General features: G+C 30.1%; 1 protein-coding gene across 1 annotated transcript in view; it reads right to left on the reverse strand.

Moving 5' to 3' along the window:
* LOC106642757 (5-oxoprolinase) overlaps positions 1 to 23,534 on the reverse strand; it is a 47,673-nt gene that overhangs the window by 8,408 nt on the left and 15,731 nt on the right. Inside the window, exons 9-20 of the mRNA XM_014357615.2 lie at positions 21,507 to 21,632; positions 19,579 to 19,780; positions 16,063 to 16,285; positions 15,774 to 15,912; positions 15,028 to 15,305; positions 14,459 to 14,719; positions 12,215 to 12,320; positions 11,963 to 12,130; positions 11,639 to 11,883; positions 11,220 to 11,331; positions 7,856 to 8,080; positions 4,639 to 4,820 (exon numbers count right to left, since the gene is read on the reverse strand). Coding sequence (XP_014213101.2) covers positions 4,639 to 4,820; positions 7,856 to 8,080; positions 11,220 to 11,331; positions 11,639 to 11,883; positions 11,963 to 12,130; positions 12,215 to 12,320; positions 14,459 to 14,719; positions 15,028 to 15,305; positions 15,774 to 15,912; positions 16,063 to 16,285; positions 19,579 to 19,780; positions 21,507 to 21,632 — 2,267 coding nt within the window. The remainder of the gene's footprint in view (positions 1 to 4,638; positions 4,821 to 7,855; positions 8,081 to 11,219; positions 11,332 to 11,638; positions 11,884 to 11,962; positions 12,131 to 12,214; positions 12,321 to 14,458; positions 14,720 to 15,027; positions 15,306 to 15,773; positions 15,913 to 16,062; positions 16,286 to 19,578; positions 19,781 to 21,506; positions 21,633 to 23,534) is intronic.

Genomic DNA, 23,534 nt, shown 5'->3' on the forward strand with positions numbered 1-23,534 from the left:
ATAATGGAAATGTTGCAAAATTAAAAGTAAAAAATGTTCAAATATTGTTTTTTTTTTTAGGTATCTAGATTATAATCTTTATAGTACCATTTAGTAAAATTTGAAAGTAAGTTGTTGATTGCATCAAATAAAAATATTAGAATTAGTTTATTGAAAACTTAGGAGTGGAACAATAATTCAAAACATACTGTGTAACTATCTAATCTAAAGTGTATAGTTTTATAAAAAAAAAATTTAAAGCTGGGAAGAAACAATAGCATTTAAAAAATCACAGCTTCATAACTGTTTATGGATTTTAAAACTATACTTTGGTACATTGAAATCCATCATTCAGAAGGAGGCAAGGACTGCAAAACTGTAATTAATAAGAAATTAAAATTTATAACGTAGGGAAAAATAAAAAGTCTTAATAAGTGGTCAAAAATTTAAAAATAAATGTGTTAAAAAATATCTTGATGGATGTACGAAGGATAGTGATATGAGTAAAAGAGGATACTGTACTATCATGTGAGTAAATAAAAACTGGCTTACTGCGTCAGAAAATTATGTATACTGTATTAAAAAATGGTTGTACTATATGTTCATCTTACTAATATATAAAGCATAGCCGCTAAAATTGTTGTAATCGCTAATCATGAAAACTACCTACTGATCAAGCTGGAATTTCGCATACTGATTCTTGGCACTTCCTAGATGGTTTAAGTATAGTTTTAATCGTTGAAAAAATTATTAACAATAACAATAAAAAAGCTCAAAAAGTTTTGTAAAAATACGCTAGCTTTTCACTTCAGTTCAGTAGAATCCACTAGGTAGCTTGGAAGTAAAATCGAAGCCACCTGCAATAGAATTAAGTAAGTCCGGTTATTATATCCCCAAGCAAAGTACCTAATACCACAGTTAAACATTAGCTGTGCATGAAGTAGGGAGCTAAGAGTCATGCAGCTAAGTATCCTGTCTACCAATAAAATTGTTCTCTAATGGACAAGTGACTGACGGCAAACTCAATCTCGAACCACCAAGATTCGCGAGTGCCACCAATAAAAAAAATGCTAAATACAAATATGTCTTGTAAAAGCGCAGTTTGCTCTAAAATTTCAAGGTTTCATAGCATTCTTCCAACCGTCCTGGGGCTACCAGAGCAGATTTTGCTATCACAGCAATCTAGGAAAAACAACCCTGAGGACTTCCGGCAGCCACAACGGCCTTCTTCTCAGTGGTCGTTCCACAGAGATGGTAAAAAGCTCACCGGTTCTTCTTATGGCCATCATACGTCAAACTAACTTGCCAACAAATACATTACAACCTAACAAAAGTGACAAAATCAACTCTTAGGGCTCACAAAAGTCTCAACCGTGCCAAAAGTCGCAAGATGGCGAATTGTAAGGAAAACTTCAAATGCATCTAATGTATAAAATTTTAGGCGTCAAGAAACTGACGCAGAATATTTATTGAGATTAAAGCAGCAGCATCAAAATCGACAAACAAAGAATTTATTAAGATAGGGATCAGCTTTTCGTTATAGCCCTCATAGTAATCTCTTAAAACTTCGAGAAATGAATAGGTAAAATAAAATGTATTTGTATTTTTATGGTGATAAAAAATGTAGAGATTAAGCTTCAGAACTTCGTTGTTCTTGTAACTAAGTTGTAAGATTAGAAAAAACAATTTTTCAATCATACATATTTTGTCAGTTTCAAATATTTATAATTTTAACAAATAGCATATTTTATTTATTATAACTAGAAAAAGTGCAAACCGACGGCCCTTCAGGGCCAACGGTTATTTTATGGCGTAAATGTTTTTTTCACTTGTTACAGCTTATTACTTAACCAAATAAACTATAAGGATTCCGAACAAAAATGTTTTTCATAACACCATTTTGTTCTGAGAAGTGCCTGCAATCGACGTAAAATTTTCAACTAAAAACGTTTAACATTACATATCAACACACTAAGGGGTTCGATTTAGTGAGTCTTGGGAGAAGTCAAGACGGGGGGGGGGGGATACTTGTCCTGAAAAAAATAATGATATAAATTTTTTAAAAACCATGTCTAAATTATTTAAAATAAAAATAGAGTTACAATCGCTAATAGAATAATTCTACTGAATGTAACATTTTTCTCAGTTGAGTATCACTTCTATATAAATAGTAAATACTCTTTTTTTTACGAAGTATAAAATATACTTATGACTGTATTTATAAATAAAGTGATACAGCATTTGTAACGTTTAAGAATCTCATAATTTTTAGCAGTTGTTTTTTTGTAAAAATCGGTAAATTATCTCTAACGTTAATACTTGTTCCAAGAAAAATTATTATTATTTCTTAAAAGATTTAAAGTAGTGTAACCAAAAGTGCTTTTACGGTGGCTTTGGCGGTTACTACCGTACCTAGGGTAAGGTGCCATAAAGCCCCCTTAAATATCAACGCTTTTCGACGGTAAATTTTTCAATAAATATAGTTATTTCGATAAAACCAAAGTAAAAGATTAATAAATTCCCAGAAAAGTACCGTGAAATTATAATTGCAAAAATTAGTAGATGTTGCGAGGCAAGCTAGATAATTATTTCATACTTTTCTTCTGATTTTCTCTTACGTTGAGTCATTGACCCTATATTTTTAATATTTTAATAAGTTCTTTGTAAAAAAAAATAAACGAGAACTATTTTAAACTTTTGAGGTCAATCAAAGATTCCCGAAGATATAGTCAATTTTGTGACCACCGTCCACAAGAATAGGTGTTACATTGATGAATGTTCAATAGCGATTTGCAAAAAAATGAAGTGGTTGATTCCAGTATTTTCTTATCACAAATTAATTTGGCATACTTTCTTACCATAATTCTAGAATTTCAGAGGTTTTGATCAAGCTGGTAAAAATCGCCTGAGCCACAATAAGTGAGAAAGATAAACATGCTTTTGAACTAATTGATCAAATTTTCGAACTAGAAGACAAATGTTGTATTTTTAATTTACCTATGCTAAAGCTGATTGCTACATTATAGAAAAATATTGATTTTTAACACAAATATTCCATTTACTCTGTAAGTTAAATGAAGATCGAATAACTATAAGGATTTTCAAACAGACCTACTCAAATTGCTATATATATATATAATATCGTATAACTCAACACCATGAACAAAGCAATACTTGAGAGAGAAGAAAGTGATATGTAGGCGTGCGTAAATTAGAAAATTAGATTCACAATGTTTAGAGAGCTAAAATAGTTATGCCTGATTTTTGATGGTCTGTGGGAGTATTCTAGTTCCTAAAAACAAAAGGACTACGAAGAAATCGTTAGAATGTTGTAATAAGGGACAATTAAAAATTTTATTTTTTTTAAAATAAAAATATCGAAGCCATTTATAGAACTTTTCCTTTCAGTGTGAAGGCTACAGAGGAACTGTGAAGGTAGTAGGGAAACGTGTGCACTTTACTTTTGTAATGAAACCATTAACGCTTATTTCAGTGTTGTTCATTTCATAAACAGCTTATTGCAATGATAGCTCTGACAAAAACTGTTAATTATTGTAACAGCTTGTCACAGAAAAATAAAAACTACTCTTGCTACAAAATTAAAGTGTGCTGTTGATGTTCCAGACCCTCGTATGAATTAAGAAATGTTTGAATACTATAAATTCACTCGTAATCAACACATACACAAAAGTTTTGCAACAAAAACATGTTCAATTTTAATGAGTTTTAACTTATAATGATCCATTAAGGCTTAATATTGACTTAAGTGCATTCTGATAAAAATTACCATACGAAGTTTTTAAATACGTCAGTAAGTTACATTAATTTTTTAGGTCAGACAACTTTACCTTCCAAATTCTCCGCACAGCCTGCATGCGATTATGTACATAATAAAAAAACTTCTTAATTTTAGAGTTGTTGTTTACAACAATGTATTTTTACTTTTTTATGATGAAATTAAGGAGTTTATGAAGAACAAAAAATCGAAAAACACTTTTTTTTAAATTTTTGTTGTTAGCTATAATATTTTTCCATTTTTTACGCGATAATTGAATGCCACCATGAAACATTTTTGTTTTAAAGCGATTCATTATTCAAGATATCTTTAATATTTTTATAAAAAAAACCTCGTAGTATAGTATACCTTTTTGATTCCACGAAATACTCAGCATAACCTTATTCCCCTTAATATTTCGTTTTTTTTTCATTATTTTCTCATTTTTACCCTTTGCAGCTTCCATGGAGTCAATCCATTTTTCAATTATCGTTGTTAGTAAATTTAATAACTTTTTTTAGTATATTTAAGGTAGTTTTAAACATTAATGGTTAGGTATTGTATATCTATCATGAAAATTTTGAAACATACAGTATTTAAACTTTTTAGGGATTTTGAATGTTTTACTTCTTCCTTCTTATAATTTTAATACTCGTATTGAAAATTATTCCTTTTGAATCAAACGTGAATAAATAGTTAAAGTATTAAAAAATGACTTGAGGCTTAATAACTTAATACTTTCTGATATTGTGATACGTTAATTATTTTTATTTCTAGAATAAAAAGAATTTAATGAAAAATCTGGTAGAAACCAATAACTGATTAATCTTACTTTTAACTAATCGTATGCCTACGTACTGATCTTATAAACTTTAATAAATTACCTGAACATTATTTCTCGAACAATTCCATCTCCTCCACGATGAGCACCGTTACCTCCACTTCCTGATCGGAGTGAAAACCGTTGTAACATTACCGGGTACCGAAGTTCCAAAATTTCTGGATCCGTGATTCTTGTGTTAGTCATATGTGTATGAACGCCACTTGTGCCATCCCACGTCGGTCCCTTGAAAAGATTTTTTACTTGTTTGGATATAAAAACGGATGAGTAATTTAAAAATAAGTATCCATATATTTTTCCACCTTTTTCTGTAAAACGAGTAAATATTGAATGATAACTAGTAAATATAAATGTATAAAAAAACTTTAAAAAATATATAGCTTGATATATACGAAAAGCTAAGGCCCTTATCAGCAAGGCAAAAGCGCTAACGTTTTTACCATAGAAAAAAACTGTTTTAACAAATACTTTGGTTACATACTTTCCGTCTTTTAACCTCAAAATATCAACTTTGCCACTTGATTTTGAATTTTCAGGCATAAAAATAGTATACAAACTCGTTTAATGAGGCTTGGGCGATTTTGAATTAAATGCTGGCTAGGTCTGAAATTCAGAGATTATATAGATAAAGTTTGCTAGATTTTTTTAGGAAAACAAAATAGGTAGGTCAACACATTTATTTTCGAGAAAATCGCTTGTGAAAATTCGTCATGTTAACACGCAACCTTACGGAACCCGAAATTCAATAGACTACCGTACCACAATAAAAAGCTGTGGGCCCACACATTAAATTGGTAAATGTACTTGAAAGTATAAAGAATCTATTATTTGAAAAAAAGAATAGGATCAACACGTTAACATCGAAATTGAGAATTGTTTTGTTCAGGTACTGTAAGTGCGCATGCGCTGTACATTCATAAACATACAAGCATGAAAATTTAAGTCTAACACAAGTATAGGTATATAATAGCAGATGAGAGCAAGAGAGTACAGTGTTGTCAGCTTTATCGTGGCAGAGCCGTCATCTTTACACAAGGTACCTCGGGAAAACTAATAAATTTTTTAATATCGATTTTCCCAATGACTTTTCCGCGTATTATTGCTATTTTGTTCACACATGTGTATAATCAAAATAATTATAAAAAAAATATTACAAAGAATCATTTGTATGACAAGTACCCCACAGGGGCCCCTTAATAGATACGACACCAAACGCCCAAGCCTCCTTAAAAAGGCTTTTTCATAAATCTTGTTACGGCCCTCACCTTCAGGTTATGCCGTTAAATTTTCGGTTCCTGTATCAAAACCTTTGCAAACTCATACATGTAATAAACTAAGTATTTATGAATATATTTTAGTAACTCTAAATGAATGTCTGAGATTTCATTATTTCAAGCATTCAATTGTTTGCTCAGGAACATTGGGACACTCTTGCAGGGACAGGTTGCAGTGGTAATCTTTCTATAGGGCTGCATGTTTAAAGAGGCTGAACTATTCCAGCCTAAATGTATCCACTCTTTGAATAGGGAAAATTTAGTTGTATTGAATTCGCCAATGTTCAACAGTACATCGAGAGTAGTTTGAAAATAATAAAAGAAAAAATTGGAAATCGTCTTATTTGAAAAATTATATTGAAAGCTGAATAGCATAAACAATTTTGAGGAGCGAAATAAAAATAAATAATGGTTGTCAGCATGTGTAATCTAACGTTTTTTTTAACCAAGTTTGCTGTTAGTTTTTGAAAACATAAGTTTTTATAGCATTTCATTAAAGTACTAGATCTTACGAAGTTTTACTTTGAGTGTGGAATCTCACTTTTAGGTACAACAGCTTATAGGCAAGTGATTTTTTGAAAATCCATCGTGAGGCATGAAAAATCAAGTTGTATACAACAGGAGTTCGCTTGTCTCACAAGCATTTAAAATAAAAGCCGTGTTTGGAAAAACTGCTTTAAGTGCAGATGCAGTTTTGGTCAGGCATGATCGATCATAAATTTTTTAACCAAACGATACGACTTTTTTCACTTATTCCATCAAAACTTTTCCCTTAAATTTTGTTGGAAATCACAAAAAAATTACCTTGCGAGCTTGAAAAAAAAAAATATAACGTATTGTTTAATATATCGATAATAAAGGTTTAAACACTGTTTTCAATTAGAAAATGCTTGTCTTTTTTTTTATTTAATTTTGAAAAGCCTTTTATGAGTAATCTAATTAAGTAAAATAAAGTGCATAAAACAAGAGTCAATTTTTTTATTGACAAAAAAAATAACAATAATGTAAGAAGTTACAGGCACTTTGATCTTCCAAGATTAATGGACATTATGTTAAACTATAAGTTCTCTGATTTCTTATTACTAAACCACTTGAAACTTTGAACGATGACTATATTCTGGGATCTACATTGAAGAAAATAGAAGATATTTTCAATCAATTGATTTTCATATTATAAAATAAGACGTCCAATGACAGATTTTCATAATTTTTCAAAAATCTGCCCACTTAGAATTATTTGATGCAAAAAATATACAGGTTGTATCAAGCTCTATTTTATAACTTATATACCCAGTAAAATATTTTTTTTTTTAGATGTCCTTGTAAAGCTGATAAAAAATGTTACAATGTATGAGAAAATAAATTGTAAATAGACTGATATATATATGATAATATCAAGGAGAGATCCAAGAAATCAGAAATATACTCCTATACATGTGATAATATAAAGGTCCTGATTTACTATAGCTACGTAGCACCAGCTTCTTGCCAGAAAGGCCAGTGTTTTCCATGGAAGTAAGAAGCTATCTTATTGAATTTCATATATTGATTAATTTTTTAATTATCGCTGTAATTTAAATATACTACAGCTTCTTACAACCGTGGATCAAGAGAAAACTAGGAACTTTATTTTCAGGTACTTCAGGCATTTCAGAAATTTCAGATGCATACTCCTCTTCAGATGAATACACTTTACGATTAGCTTTGATAAAATATGAGACACTTATTTCAACCAATACTATATAGATATAAGCGGCATATTTAGTAAATAAGTATATTTACGTATGTACAAGTAAATAAAGACTTTTTTGAAGGTTTCAAAAATGACAGTCCAAGTCATCACATCAGCTATGATCTAATATACTTGTCATTCAATATTATATTGAATTTTATTAATACTTAGACGAATCAGAAAGACGTCTATTAACCGCAGGTATACACATGCTGGTCATTATATTTATAACACAACAATTTGATGTAACTTACAGCACCGCTTCCACCAGCAACGGTCTCATAGTATCCCCACTGCTCAGTTCCTAGGGTGATATTGTTCATGCAGCCTTGGGATGCCGCACATGCACCAAACGCACGAAGGATAACATCAACAATCCGTTGTGACGTAAGTACATTACCACCGACCACTGCAGCTTCTTCAGATGGGTCCAAAAGTGAACCTGGTGGTATAATTACTCTCACAGGTTTTAGGCATCCCTAAAAATTATTTTATACCACTTAATTCTGGAATTGTAAGCTGTTTCATCAATACTTTGAATTAACTTTAGATAAAGGAAGCAGTGCATACAAAAAATTAGTTTATAACAAATATGGAAACTCAGGTCTGATTTCCGTCTATCACTCATTACATCTTAAAAAAAAAAAAAACTTCAATAAATTATGTTGAATGAACAAAGACATTCAATTACTGTATAGTGACTTCCAAGTAAGATTTTAAAACAGTTCCACTATTTATTCTCTCCATTAATTTTATTTAACTTTTTAGCATAGCAGAGTTCCGTATTCATACTTAGTGTAAAAAAATCAAAATAATTGTAAGAATGTCCTCTTACTGGTAAAGAGTGAAACGTACAGAAAAAATAGCTACTTTTAGAAGAAAATAATAGTGAAAGCCGAGTGAAAGCTATGTTTAGTAAATAAAAAAATAGAGACAATCGCAAAAAATACTATTATAAAATAGCTTACTTGAAAACAAAATAAAAACAATTAAACAAACTATCAAAAAACTTCATTATTGTCAACTGCCTAGTAAGTATACATGGAGGCATGAAGGGAAAGCTTTGAAAGAAAAGTAAATTAAAACCAAATTCTTCTAATGGCCAGACAGTTAGAAAGGGTTATCAATTTTTGGTTGCATATTTCATTATAATAGTACATTTTCAATTTTTGGTTTCAATTTAAGTCGTTTAATATTGTAGCTGCTCAATTTTCATTTAAGTAATTTGATTTTGTCATCCTATTTCTATTCTAGTCATCAATTTTAGTCATTTAATTTTTTTCTGATCACTGAATCTATTTGCCTATTTTATATATCAAGGACGTAACTTCGGCTTTGTGCACGAAAAACTTATACATCCAATGATTTGAATATTTTTATTCATTTTGGGTAAGCATGAAGGTTATTCGCCAGTAAACCAAAATTTTTTACGGATTGCATGAAGTTTTTAAAGGATTTATTAAAGTCTTAATGTACCTACACACAAAATTACAGACCTGCTTAGTGTGGAAAGTTCGGTGTAGAAGCTCTGCGAAAATTATAATAAAATCATACAGATTTACATTTGAACGGTAATGGATTTTTACCGAATCCAGATAAATATAACTGTAAAAACGCTGATAATAGTAAAATAAAAACGAGATATTTACAGCTAAGATCACGAGTTACCTCCTCGTACCTAAGACATTGGGGGAAAGCGTTGATTTTATTGAGATAGTTTACGGAGAAATCGATTGTTTATTGGTTTGCCGCATGCTGATCTAAGTAGTAGGAGAGAGACATTTTACTGCTACAGTTATGTAGGCGTCGCAGACATTATATGTTTTGACTCTACGCACAACAAGAGCGTAAGGCTACAAAGATACATGTGCTTACATCGAGTTATTATTACTGTGAACAAATCCACTGGCGAGCCATCTTAAATTTCTTGTAAGATTTTAATTTTAGAGAAATACGATGTAAAAATCTAACTTTTCAACGTCCTCGCGATATTCATATTAATATTATAGGTAATATCAAAATAGTACACCAACTGTTAGAATCTTACTTTTGTAGGTTCAGTAGGTTATGGGAACTTGAAAGATTAGTTTTACTTTTACGGCTTACGTCAAAACATTTTAGTTTTCCATTACCAATTTACTAATTTCTTATATTATAAGTCAACAGGGAGGTGACATTATACAAATGAAAAGTAAATAGATTATCAAATTTAATTCATTATTTTTTTTTTAATTTACAGTTTTTGTAAGCATTTTAAAATGTTTAACTACTAAGGTTACGGATTTTTTGAAGTTATAGATTTATGGCGTTATGAGATTATGAGATCTCGGGGTTGAAAAGTTACAAAGTATCAGATTGATAAAGTTTTACTAATTGGTTTTATTATTATTAAGACCTTCAGAAAAAATTGTTTTAGTATAATGAAAAAAAATATAATATGTCTAACCAGGATATTACAAATTTTTTGTAAATGTTTTATATGAAAGTAAGTTTTATTTTTGTTTAATTAGCTGAAAACTTTTATGTTCAAAGGTATACGTGTATATATTTAAAATTAAAAAATATATAAATTACAAGAATACAATTTTTCACTAATATATTACTGGACGAATAATCCAATTATTCTGTTTTTGATGTTACTTATTCAACTAAAAAGTACTGCAGCTTCTTCCTTTAGTTATACTAGTAAAAAAGCATATCTCATAGGCTTATTTCAATAATCAGATATGTGCAAAACTTTAAAATTACTTAATACTCAAATATCAAAGTACATACAAAACTTTTTTGACTAAAGAACTTCAAGCTGAGCCCTCAAAAGCTCACTTTCAGAGTGAGAGTTACTAAGTATTTTAAATTCCGTAATAATGCAAAAACTGTATTACATGGATAATTAAATGTTGTTATATTTGAGGGATTCAATTATTTTGTAAAAAAAATATGTAGGTATAAAAATATCTCTAAGCAATGAAATAATCTGACACATTCGTAAAAAAATTAAGCCATAACTTTAGCGACGATTCCCATTCTAAGAGATTGATTGTCACGTGTCTGAAACCTTTTTATTCGTTCAGTAATTGGGCAAGACCCACAAAGAGAGCGTAAATTTGCAAATAAGTTTAAAAAAATATGGTTTCAAAAGTGAATATTTGAAATAATTAGAACTTGATTTAAAAATGATTTTAACTCTCAATTTCATTGAAATCGGAGTAACAATTAAACTAATAAACTAGTCTGCGTTGTGACAATTATTTGTAGTTCGATACTATTTGATTTAATTGTACTCTTGAACTTAATTGTCATTTTAAGAGGAAGTATGTAACTTTACCAAGCTAAGATCTTGAAATATTTATTATGGTATCTCAAAACGAAGATTATTTATACAATTATTAGTTTGAAGAAAGAATCCGATTAATAGATAGCAAGAAAATTAATTTTTTCGTTATTTTTCACATGATAGAAAATGCGGAAAAGTTATTTTATTCGGTTGTGTATTAAAATTGAATAACGAAGTACAAAAAATTTGTGAATGTAAATTAAATTAAATGACAAAATAGTTAAAGTATGCTAAGCTCGTTTAACATAATTAGTAAAAGGAAGAATTAGGTAAAAATTAATTACCTGATTAAGAGGCATGTCGTGGCCTACTATACTTCTCAAACAATAAATCAGAGCTGATAAAGTTATTGCTCGAGGAGCATTGCAATTGCCCCATACTTCATATCCAGTTCCACTGAAATTGAAATAATGTTATGTATCAAACATTGAGAAATAACATACTTTTGACATAAAATGATTCAATTTATCATATTAACAAATAAAAAGCTGTTACAAAGGACTTTTTATGTTAACTTAGTAATAAAATTGTAGTTTTGTGACCATTCGTTATGTTTTAATAGAATTTTGTCAACATTTTGTCTCGTATACTAGATTTTTTTATGAGTTTTATTAAAATTTGAAGTACGTTTAATTAGAAAAGCCATATTCTTTGAACTTAAGAGTAACATCAACATTAGATGAAATAAAATTTTAAAAATTACCTGAAATCACATACAGCTTCTCCTTTTAAGGCGTCTATCTCAAGCCTTAAGTTGATTTTACTACCATCATCTAAGTAATCAGAGGATTCTACAAAGTTTTTGTTTGTCTTCTCCAAAAGCTTTTTACTGAACGATTTTAACATTTGACGTACGGCAAATTCTGCATTATCCTGTATATATTGCATATATGCTTGAACGACGTCAATGCCATACACATCAATTAGCTCACAAACTAAATTAGCCCCCTAAAAATTTTTAATGTATTTATTACCTATAAACTTTACAAAGTAAATAAGTTTTAAAACACAACAATCAATAACAAACTTTCTGATTAGCTGCAATTTGTGCTTTCAGGTCACTCAAATTATCTGAAAGATTCCTTGTTCCTGAACTTCCAGGAATTTTTTCAGGTGCCATTAATGCTTCTATTACTTCATTGTTCCGAAACATGCCCTTGTGGACAAGGAGAAAACTTTTGAATGCTGCCCCTTCCTAAAGGCATGATGGATCATAAAAATTTAAAGTAAGATTACTTCCTTACCATTAACTCATAACGCTTAAGAAATTATTTTTTACTTGCGACAACATAGTTGAATGAGGAGGCATAGACCCAGGAGTTATACCACCAATATCTGCATGATGACCTCTACTGGCCACGAAAAATACTGGTTTTGAAACGTGTCTGGGTAATATTTGTCATGAAAATAAATATAATTCATTATTATAGTTATTGTTATTATGATTATTATTATTAATACTATTAGTAAGTGACATTTGGTATTTGAGAATTGATTACCAAATGTATTATCTCTCGCCATTCTTCCCTATTATACGCTATATATACCCATAACCTATGATGTAACTTGCCAATTTCCATAAGGATTTCTATGACTTTATTTTCCCATCTTCGTTTTAGTCTGCGAATTGGTCTAGTTCCCTCTAGTTCTTATTATTGGTTTAAATAAAAAAACTTTATACTTCAACTAACAAAATTTATGTATGATATAACTTTGTATAATATCTTATTATTTAACATTAAAATGGCTATAAATCAAAAGACTCAAAAAATCTATTTCATAAAAGTAGTTAGTAAAGTAGAAACTCTGTATTATATACTGAATGCCCTTTAAACATATTTAATAATATAAAAAATGTAATTTCTATTGTGTTTGCATTATGTGTGTCTAATAAAATTATTAAGTGACCACCACCTTTTTCCAGAAAATGAAAAAAGTTGACGTAAGTATTGTACGTGTTTCAAATGATATGGCACTTTCTAATAATAACTTTATATTTCGAGCAATAACATTAATACGAACTAAAATGCCAAAATAATTACACATACTTCATTATTTAAACATAGTTGTTTACAGAGGGTTTGACTATTGTTCTAAAAAAGTAATGTTTTGGATGAAATATATTATTACCAATTATAAATATTCAATTAAAGTACCAGATAATTAACATGCACAAAAATTTTCGAATTTCATTGACTTTGAAACTGTTGTTTTAAAATAAATATATGTATGAAACATTAGCATTCTCTGTACAAAAATATCAATGGTAAGAATTGGTATCAGTTGCTTGTATTTATAAGAAGTTTTTAAAAATCCGATGTTGTTACTCTGGTTACATCCTAATTTAAAGTAGATCTGGGAAGATTCTACTGTTCTTAAGAGTACGTCTAGTACTCTGTAAAGATCTGGATTACTGCAATACAACCACAAGAATTAAAATTTACTCAACTCATGATAGAAGTAATGTTTACGTGGCAGTATTCAGTAGACTATAATGGACATTATTACGTAGCTCAGAGAATAACACTTGATATTTTAACAGAAGCATAATTGTAGATGTTACAGCAAAATTATGTATTTATGCATTTTCATTCAAAAAATCATGTACATTCTATAACATAATTTAAATTCAAAGAGGGTTGCACGATAATTTTGTGAAATTCAATACAAAAATTATATTTGCCAGTCGTTTTTCATATCAAAAACAAAGTAGTTTCTATGATTTATAAAAAATAATAATATTATAAGAAAATTTTTAAATAAAATTAAATTTTGCGGGTAACTGTACTAATCTAATCCCTGTAAGTAATATTGACGCATTTGTAACTACATCCACATTCTTTGGTTAGTTATGCACCCAAGATGTGTGCAAAAAATATGTTGTTAAGTAGCCTTCCTATTTTATCATTATTACAATGTATACGGTTACACAACTATAAAAATTAAACGTTGGAATAAAGAGCCTTAGTTTTACTGTTACAGCAACTATAGTCTCCTCCACATCATCATCGCATCATCTCAATAGCGATTGAACAAAATTGGTCAAAATAACGTATTTACAGTTTTTGATCGATTGTACTAATATGTGTATTGATGTAGAGTTATCCATCTCAATTTAAAGTACTAGAAATCTTTAATTTAAGTTTTGTTTGTCACCATAAGAGTTCAATAATAAATAATAATAATATAGATACTCCGTAACTTTTATTACTATCTCGTAATCTAAGAGTAACGAATCAACACCATTGAAAATTTTCGAAAATATTTGTGTGCTAATAACAAATTGAAACTTGCAAAGCTTACACATTTTCATATTTCTTGCAGTATCAAGAACAGTTATTCAACTACTGATTATGTCACGCTAAGAATAAATTTATAGATTTTTTGTAACAAGAATTATTGACCGAAACTTAGTATCAACATATTGTCGTTGAAATCTTCATGGTAAATTCAAGTATTATAGAAGTCTCTAAAAACTTTATTTATGGCAACTTTATTATCAATGTATAACTATGAAACTTACTTATAAAAGACTGGTGTTATCACTGTTAGATCAGGTAAATGTGAGCCACCTGCCATTGGATGATTTGAAAGGATCGAATCCCCTCTTTCAAAAATCCCCTGAAAAGCCTTTATTTGATACTGTACTGTCTCTTGCATAGCACCAAGATGTACGGGAATGTGTGGTGCATTGGAAACCAATCCACCATCTGGACCGAAAACCGCGCAGGAGAAATCCAGACGCTCCTTTATGTTTGTTGATATAGATGTTCTCTGTAAGATTCTTTTACAAGTTTCATAAAAACTTTAATATAACTAGATACAAATTTAAACGGATACTAAAACTATTTTTATACTTAAAAAAATAATTTTTTTTATACATGTTACAATTCAAACTTTTACTGAAATTGTTTTTTCAATGATACATTTTTGAAAATTTGAACTAAGATTTGATACGACTAATTAGTGTTATTCCAACAAAATTATTTATTCAAAATTTAAATTTTACTTATGTTAGTAATTCTTAAAAAATTTTGTAAATACTTTGTGTCGAATAATTGACTTCAAAATATTCATTGAAAAATTACCAACCTGCCCATTTGTTCAGCAATGCTCATAAACCGATGAGAAAATATACTGAGTTGGATGGCATCAAGGTCAGTACTAATTTTGGATTCAAAATCATCTCCAATCCTAATTTTTATGTCACCTCGTAAAGTAATTGATGCAACACATCTGGGTTCTATTAAAATGGTGCTCAGCTTGTCCATTATAATAGCTGGACCAGCAATAATATGACCAGGTGACAAAGATTCTAATTGGTACACATCTGTTTCATGGTAACCATCTTCGAAATATATTTTCGTTTTCTGCAAGCAAATATCACTGATTAGTATATGTTTTTAACTCACCACATGCTATGCTGATTTTTACATGATCTTATTATAGTATTTCAAACAGCACAATCGATCATACAAATTTTAAACAGAGTATTAAGCAATTAAATAAGAATAAGTATTAAGCGAGAAAAGTGAATTTAACTTTTTATTATTGATAGTATCGAAAGGCAATATTTACTGGAATACTCATTAAAACTAATTATGTTCTACGTTTTGAGATACCCTTATAAATTAACTCCCATTACTTAATCCTACAATTACAGTTTCGTAAGAATCTCAAATATTTTATGGTTATTGAAGTTTTGATTTCAGGCTTGCTGTATTAATACTTTATTTTTATTACCATTTTATTCTTTCTCTATTCAAATTTGAAAGTTACATTTGTAATTTCTGTTAAAAAAATAATTTTTTTATGATACTTTTAAAACAAAAGAATACCTTTACTGGCTTAGGAGTTCCCTTCGACAATGTTAGCTCTGGGTCCTCAAAAACATAGCTTTTACCTGTTCCACGAACTCGTATATCATTAACCAAGATTCTTTTATTTGGCATTGTAAATCCAAATTCTTTTTGGTATCTTTAAAAATATATTATTATTATAATGTGAAAAAATCAGATTTTTTTTTTATTTAAAGTATTTTTCCATGTGAACATAATTTTTAAACGTTACAAAAAGCGCATGTAAATGTAAATAATTAAAAATATTTTCTAATACGACAGTAGTTACCTTTCTAAAAATGATTTTGCAAAATTTCCGTGGGACATAGATGGTTGCCCGGGAGTAGAAACAGGATCAGCTAGACACATCAATGCGCAGTCCGTTCCCTCATATCTCAAGTTCAGAAAAAACTCGTCTGATATTTCGTCTTCAGTAAAGTTCTGCTTACGAAGCTTATTTCGTACTTTATCACGTAATGCTGAAAGCCTTGCATCCAAACGATCAAAAGATTCTACAAAGTCAAAAAAGTGTGTTCATTTATTTTATCTACTTTTAAAAGACGATAAGCTCTTACATTTATACGGAGTATCGCAATTTACCACTTTACAGAACAATATGGTGAAGTAATTTAACAACTTGAAAGAGAGCATTGTATAGAAATAGTGTACGTATAGCTTTTTGTACTTTAATGTTTTATCCTTGTGTTTACTTATTAACGTATCCCCACCCATATTTTCTTAGGTACGTAAGTTTTTTGTGTAAGCCTTGAGATAACTCTCTCTACAGATAACTTGAAAATCCATCGTACTGGCGAGTTTTTACAGACGCAATGATTACCACTAAACTGATAAATTTTTTACCTAGAATAAAGGCCTTAAAGCTATGAAGTAGCTAGCTCGAAAGTAAAATCCTATGCACACGTTGTAAAGCATTCATATATAAAAATTTAAAGTTACAGCTAAGATTTATCAAGTGAAAATAATAGTTGACTTGTAGCCTACAAAAATTTCGTATCAACAAATAAATTTTAATCTAAAATTAATAGTTTTAAGGAAATCTCACTAAGATCATTTCAAGTACGGTTAGTTTTAATTAAAGAAAAATTAAAATAATGAGTAAGTATGAAATATCATCATTAAAGAGAGTTTAAGAGAGTTATCTCCATGATCCCCATTGAAACGCATGGCAGAGTCCAACATTTCTAAGATTTGCAATTGCCAAAAACAATTTTTTTTAAAAGTATGTTAGGAAGGGTGTTGTTATTATACTTTTATTCAGTAAACAGAAGAAGTTTGATTCAACACAGTGGTCGTAAAAAAATAGTTGCTTATCAATATAAACTGTATAAGGTATACTGTAACGCCCGTAACAAAAATGACGTATCCTAATGTATAAAAATATTTTAATGCAGGGTTTTATTTTTAACTTCATACACTTTTAATTACTCTCTTGCAAAATTTTTAACCGTTCTAATAAACTCTACAGCTGTTTACAAACGATTATGAACGCATACTTCATATTATCTTACAATCTGATAATTTTAAGGACTGTGGTCGAATTGTATCTCAAATCTTGTCAGTAGTATTAACTATAATGGACCAGCGATTTGTTCATCATGACTGAATAGTAAAATTGCGTCATATTCATTAAGTCTAAGTTTGTATTCAAACAAATTTTTAATCTATCTTTCTGTCTACTTATACTAATATGAATAGGTACTTTTTAACGTGGCTTTGACAAATTTCATCGGCTTGATCAAAACTTCTAAGATTCTAGAATTATGTAAGGATGCTCGACTTTTATCAATATTTGTAATATCGATGTTTTGCAATCTGATAATTAATATTTGTTATCTTCACTTTTCCTACCAATACATGGTGATGTCACTGTTAGAATTTTCAATCTCGAGGTCTAATATTAGTGGACAAACAGTGCTATCCAAAGAGAAATTCTCAAAGTGAATATTTTTTCTATGAGATCATATATGTATAAAGAGGCACATAAACAATTTATACCGTTTCATTGTGAGTCGACTTCACAGTCCAAAGAGCATGCATCATTATTAATATTTTGTGTAAGGAAAGGTCACGTCTTTGTCAGAAATTGATAGGAAAGAAGGGGGAGGGTACAGTAAAAAGCAGCTTTTTAGTTAGTAAAAAGAGGTCAGCGGACGTGAGTGACGTATGGTGCGGCGTCTTCTACCGCATTTATCTAGGTTGCGTCACCCGAAGAAACACCAGTCCGTTAGGTGGGGGTCACCCATTAAATTTTTCCAGCACTGTCAGTGAGGGATCCTGATCCGGTTCAGACGTTGAGGACATATCATTATTTTTTCTCTCGTTGAGCGGCTTTTTATGTCCACACGTATTGGTTACTTAGACAACAAAATTACGTTGTAGACAGATGATTATGCTTAAAATAAAGTTTAGCGTGTAATAGTTCTTTGGTTGGCAAATTAATGTAAGTTGAAATATATTGTAAAGTGTGCTTCACCACTGAGAATATTTTACGGTGGTTGTCAGAGTTGATAAATACTTGGCTTAATAAAGATAATATTATTGCCGTAGTCACTGACAACGCTAGTGAAACCATGAGTGCAGTTTCTGAAATTTTTGGTACAGAAGTTCAACTGTTTTGCCTCACTCACACTTTGAGTTCGGCTCTTTCTGAAGTAATTGATTTGAATAAGAAACCGAAAATATTAAAGACAAAATCGAGGCGATTTCCAATTTTTTAATACATCAGTTCACAGCAGCTGATGAACTACTAAAAGTATCTGATTTGACTTTGATACAAAGTATTCAAACGGATTGGAACTCTGCATGCAAGATGTGTATAAGATTTATACAAATACCAGATAAAGCTTTTTCTGTGTTGCTTAAATCCGAGATTTGCCTTCAATGCTCTCTGGAATGGAACTACAAATAATATGCAAATTCGTTAGTTTACTCAAACCTTTCAAAGAAGCTACTGTTATACTATCAGGAGAAAGTTATGTGAATGGAAGTTTGACAATACCTGTTATCAGAACATGCGAAGTGACTCTCAGTGAAATTCCACTAAAGGTAGCCACAGCATTAATATCCAAACAACTTTTAATTTACTAGTTTTTGTACAGATTCAAAAACATTGAGCATATTCCTTTAACCACTGCATTCATTTTAATAGATCTAAGATTTAAGAAGATACACTTTAAAAATCGCTTATCTTCTGCAGGAGCAATTATTTAATAGCATTTTAAAACAGCTAAAAGATTCAAAATCTATTTATTATTTTACAAATTCAGAAAGAAAACGCCAAACAAAATGCATACAACTGCTCAGAATTTCTGGTCACATTATAATCAATCGGGTGCAAAAAAATAAGCTTTCTACAGGAAAAACGAATTAAGACTTGTAAAAGAGTTGAAGTACAATTTGAATCAGCCTGTTTTCCAAAGACAAGCGATCCACTATAATTTTGAAAATGACACTTTTATCAGCAACTTGCAGATTTAGGCGTCAAACATTTAACGATACTCGCAACATCGGTTCAGTTAAAGAGAATGTTTTCAACTGCTGGAGAAATTTTTAAAAACAGAAGAAATAAGTTAACTTCATAATACTTTGAGTAATTATTATTGTTGCATTATTTGTCTGTAGGTGACTAGAAATTTTTAGAAAATGTTCTTAAACTTTAACCATCTTCTACGATTGTAAATGTTAGGACTGTGAGTTTTGTTGAGCTTTAGCTTGAGTATACGTATATGTAACAATATCAAGGAATTCATAATTATTTAAAACTTATGTTAAAACCAAACTATACCTTCATTATAAACCTCAGCACTTGGTTCTTGATCTTCCTCAACAACATTAGCTAAGGCCATACCGTAAGCTGATAGGATACCAGCGTATTTGTGAACGAAAACCGTTTGCATACCTAGATTTCTCGCTACTGCACAAGCATGCTGTCCACCAGCTCCTCCAAAACATGAGAGAATATGGTGGGATGTATCATGTCCTTTTGCCTATACAAAAAAAAATATGAGCAATACACATCTGCCGTCCAACGGAAAAACAGGTATAAGTGACATTTTTCTCGAAAATGAGTTATTTATGCCAATCGATTCGTCAGAAAATTCTGCGTCTAATAGCACATCTCTAAATGAAATATATAATACCGTGAGTTAGTGATAATTGAATGAAAATTAGAAAAATCGCTAATAATTTTCGTTAGCGATAAAAAAAAGGGTAAGTGACACAAAACTTGGAAATCGCGCCAGGCAGACAGCGTAAGTGCACTTACCCTTTTTTTACGTTTTAAAATCGATGATCACCGCCTTGAATTCCAAACTAGAAAAAAGGTAAGCTCCATAGAATAAGCTGTAATTTTGCACTTACCCTTTTTTCACGAGGAAATTGCGTCAAGTTAGAAGGGTAAGTGCAGATTTTCATAGTTCCCATCAAAAAATCGTTCTTCTTTTGTGAAAAATAGAATAATTATATCATATTTATATGAAAAACAGTTTTTCCGTGGTCCAATATTTAAATTATCATCGATTTTTTAAAACACTTAGTTTCCCTTAATTTTCTCAGTTCATCTCTCATGTCACTTATACTTTTTTCCGTTGGACGGCAGACATATGGGGGGAGGGTGATATAGTAGTACTGATACCCTAATTCCCTCCCCTCTATGATACGCAGCCATCTTGGTGTTGGTAAGGAAGGCCGTAACGTAAAATGTAATAAACATAAGTGGACAAATCGACGTGCGCGTGGAAGACTATCACAGCGTGACGTTACCCCATTTAAAATAACACGGTGTGACGTCACCCTGTGATAGTCTTCCACGCACACGTCGAAATATACCTTTAGATAGATATGTAGGTTCATAAATTTATAATTCGTATAAGATTAGCACTTAGGAGAAGTAATATCAGTAAAAATATGTTTGAAAGACCGTGATTACTCCTCATTCTTTTACTTAGTAAGTAACAGCCTTATGAACTATTTACAAATTTGAATAACTCAAAAATAAAAATTTAAAATATGCATAAGTGTAACGTATTTTTAAATTCGTGTTTGTAGTTATCACATGCTTAAAAGACTAAAATTTTAGAACAGATTCTTTAAATTGTTTTAAATCTTACTGATGATTTTCATGATTAGTTATTTTAAGTAAGGGCTACCTTTTCTTAATTAAATTAGTAATAATTTGATATAACAAAACTGTACTGACTATACTAAATAATAAAAATTGTGGTTATATAGAGTACCCACTGCATAATATGAAATCACTTAGGACTATAAGAGTAAGGGAGAGGTTTTTTCCATGCATCTTTTTCTCACTCTTATTACATTAAATGGTTCTGCATTACGCGTTCCATGCCCTATATAATCGCACCCGTAAACATACCTACACTATTGAGAAGTAAACTTACAAACTCAACTGATGTACTTGACACTATTTATTAACATAGTCAGTGACAAAGGTTGATGACATGACGTTACTGCCTTAGGGTAGGTTTAGATTGAGTCTGTCAGTTTGCAGAAAACGTTATTGTATAAACAAATTATATCTTTAAAAAAATTCTTAGGTACTTCAAAGGTACTAAATAATTTTTAATAAACAGTGTAAGTTAAAAAGGTTGAACAAGAATTAGAACGAACGGCTGTATCTAAAAAGTGTCATTATTGACTTTTTTTTGGATGGATTCTTCTTGGTAAAGAAAATCTACAAAGTGAGAAACTTACCTGAGTTAAAGCTCTTATGGGCCGACACATCGTTTCGTTGGCGACTCTTATAAAGCCCATTGCTACTTCTTCTATACTCATTCTTCTGCCATCTTTTCCACCTTCAGTTATTAAAAACTGGTTGATCTAGAAAATACTTTGAATGATTAATTGCTTTGGATTCATCAGCAATTTATTGAAATGATTATAAATTAAATAATTTAAAAAATGTTAACTTATTCTGTGAGATAATCTTATCGTTTTTAACTTCTAGGCTAAAATGAAAACTTTTTTCTAATACTTTCAACTGCTTTTTTTGGAAATGCTCTTACTTTTCTGTAAGATCTATTGTATCAAGGAATTAAACTGCTGCAGCATGTGACAAAAGTGTGACAGGCGCTGTTGGTGGCAACATCAAGCAAATGTGCGATCAATTCATGGTTTATAGGAATAATATTCGAAATGATAAAGACATAAGTAGTTGACTCAGTTACCGATTCTAAAACTGAAATTAATGTTTATTCAATTAATAACTGAGAACTTGCAAATAAAGATTTATTAATTTCCAGTTATTTAAAGGCAGTTTACGGCAGTTCTGAAGTTCATAAGGTACTTTGGTCACATGCAGAAAAAAATTACGTCATTAATGTATTATCATGTTTTTCATGTTTATCTGAGAGTTACTATGAGAATTATAAAATCAACAAAATAGAGTGTATGCCCAAAAAAGTGTAAGGCTTACAGAAGATAGCTTTTGGATAAGCAAAGAAATAATTGAAATAAAAACAAATTTGAAACTGTAATAGAGTCTGATTTAAAAAATTATTTATGTACAAACTAACAATTCACGTAGCTTTCTATTAATGATATAAAAAAAAATAACGATCACATCATTCAACGACTTTATTTTTTTCTGATATTTTAAAATATTATGGTTTAATTAATAAACCGTTGCTCAGTTCACAACAAAATCAAAACACTCTGTGAAAAATAAGTCAAAAATACTTTAAAAAGACTCCACCTTTAACTCAGATACCCTCTGAAAAGTTCTCAAAGTCAAAATAAATGAAAGCTTTTATTAAAAATCACGTGCTGTTTAGCAGTATTCAGGGCATTCAGTGCAAACGTGACATTTTATCTTATCAAATAATAAATTGACTATGTCGACTATGTCGACTATGTGCCCTCGTTGGGTACTGACGTTGTTTGAATCTTCGAACAAAATAATCTTTTTGACTTGAAAAGGCTCCTACCCAAAGAGAAGAGAAACATCATCAGGTGACATAATAAAAAATTATATGCAACAGCAATAGCCATTGGTTTTATTATTTGATGAATTTCGTCTTGCTCGCTGTTGTTGGAGTCATAAACATCATAATTTTTTTATCTTATTAACCATTCCACTTCAATGGTTTATTACTAATTAAATATTTCGTCTCTCAATTTACGTATAATAATGGGAATAAGTACCAAGCTGGTACTTTTAGGACTCTATAGAGCCCAAATTTATTCAATCCATTTCAAATAAAAAGAGAGAAGTTACATTCCACAATGGTGAAAAGAGTACCAGGGTACAGATTTTATGAAATATAACTTTTCTTAAAAGGCAATGGTTTGAATGACCTGAAACTTTAACAGAAACTTTATAACAAAACTATAAACATCTACTATATTTTTTTGCATCGCTGGATCAAAATCTTAAGTTTGTTTGATTTCATTGCGTTAGGTTTTTTTATAACCTCAAAATAACCAAAATAACAGTTAAAAATCACATTTTCCATGAAGTCCTCTAAAAATATTTCTAAAATGCCTTTGGAATCTAGACAACACCTATTATATGTTTATTCGGTTGCTAAATCTGAATCTAAAGTTTGTTTGACCCAATCTCGTCAGGTTTTCTTTATAACCTCAAAAAAACGATTATTTGAGAAACATTTTTTTTTAATTTAATGGAAAATAGGATTTTTTACCATTATTGTAAGGTTACGGCAAAAACCTGACGTGATAAAGTCAAACGGACTTTAGATTAGGATTCAGCGACCCAATGAT

The sequence above is a fragment of the Copidosoma floridanum genome, unplaced genomic scaffold (assembly GCF_036245765.1).
Source record: "Copidosoma floridanum isolate Cflo_tuat_1 unplaced genomic scaffold, Cflo_Japanese_pri ptg000001l, whole genome shotgun sequence".
Taxonomy (NCBI): Eukaryota; Metazoa; Arthropoda; class Insecta; order Hymenoptera; family Encyrtidae; genus Copidosoma; species Copidosoma floridanum.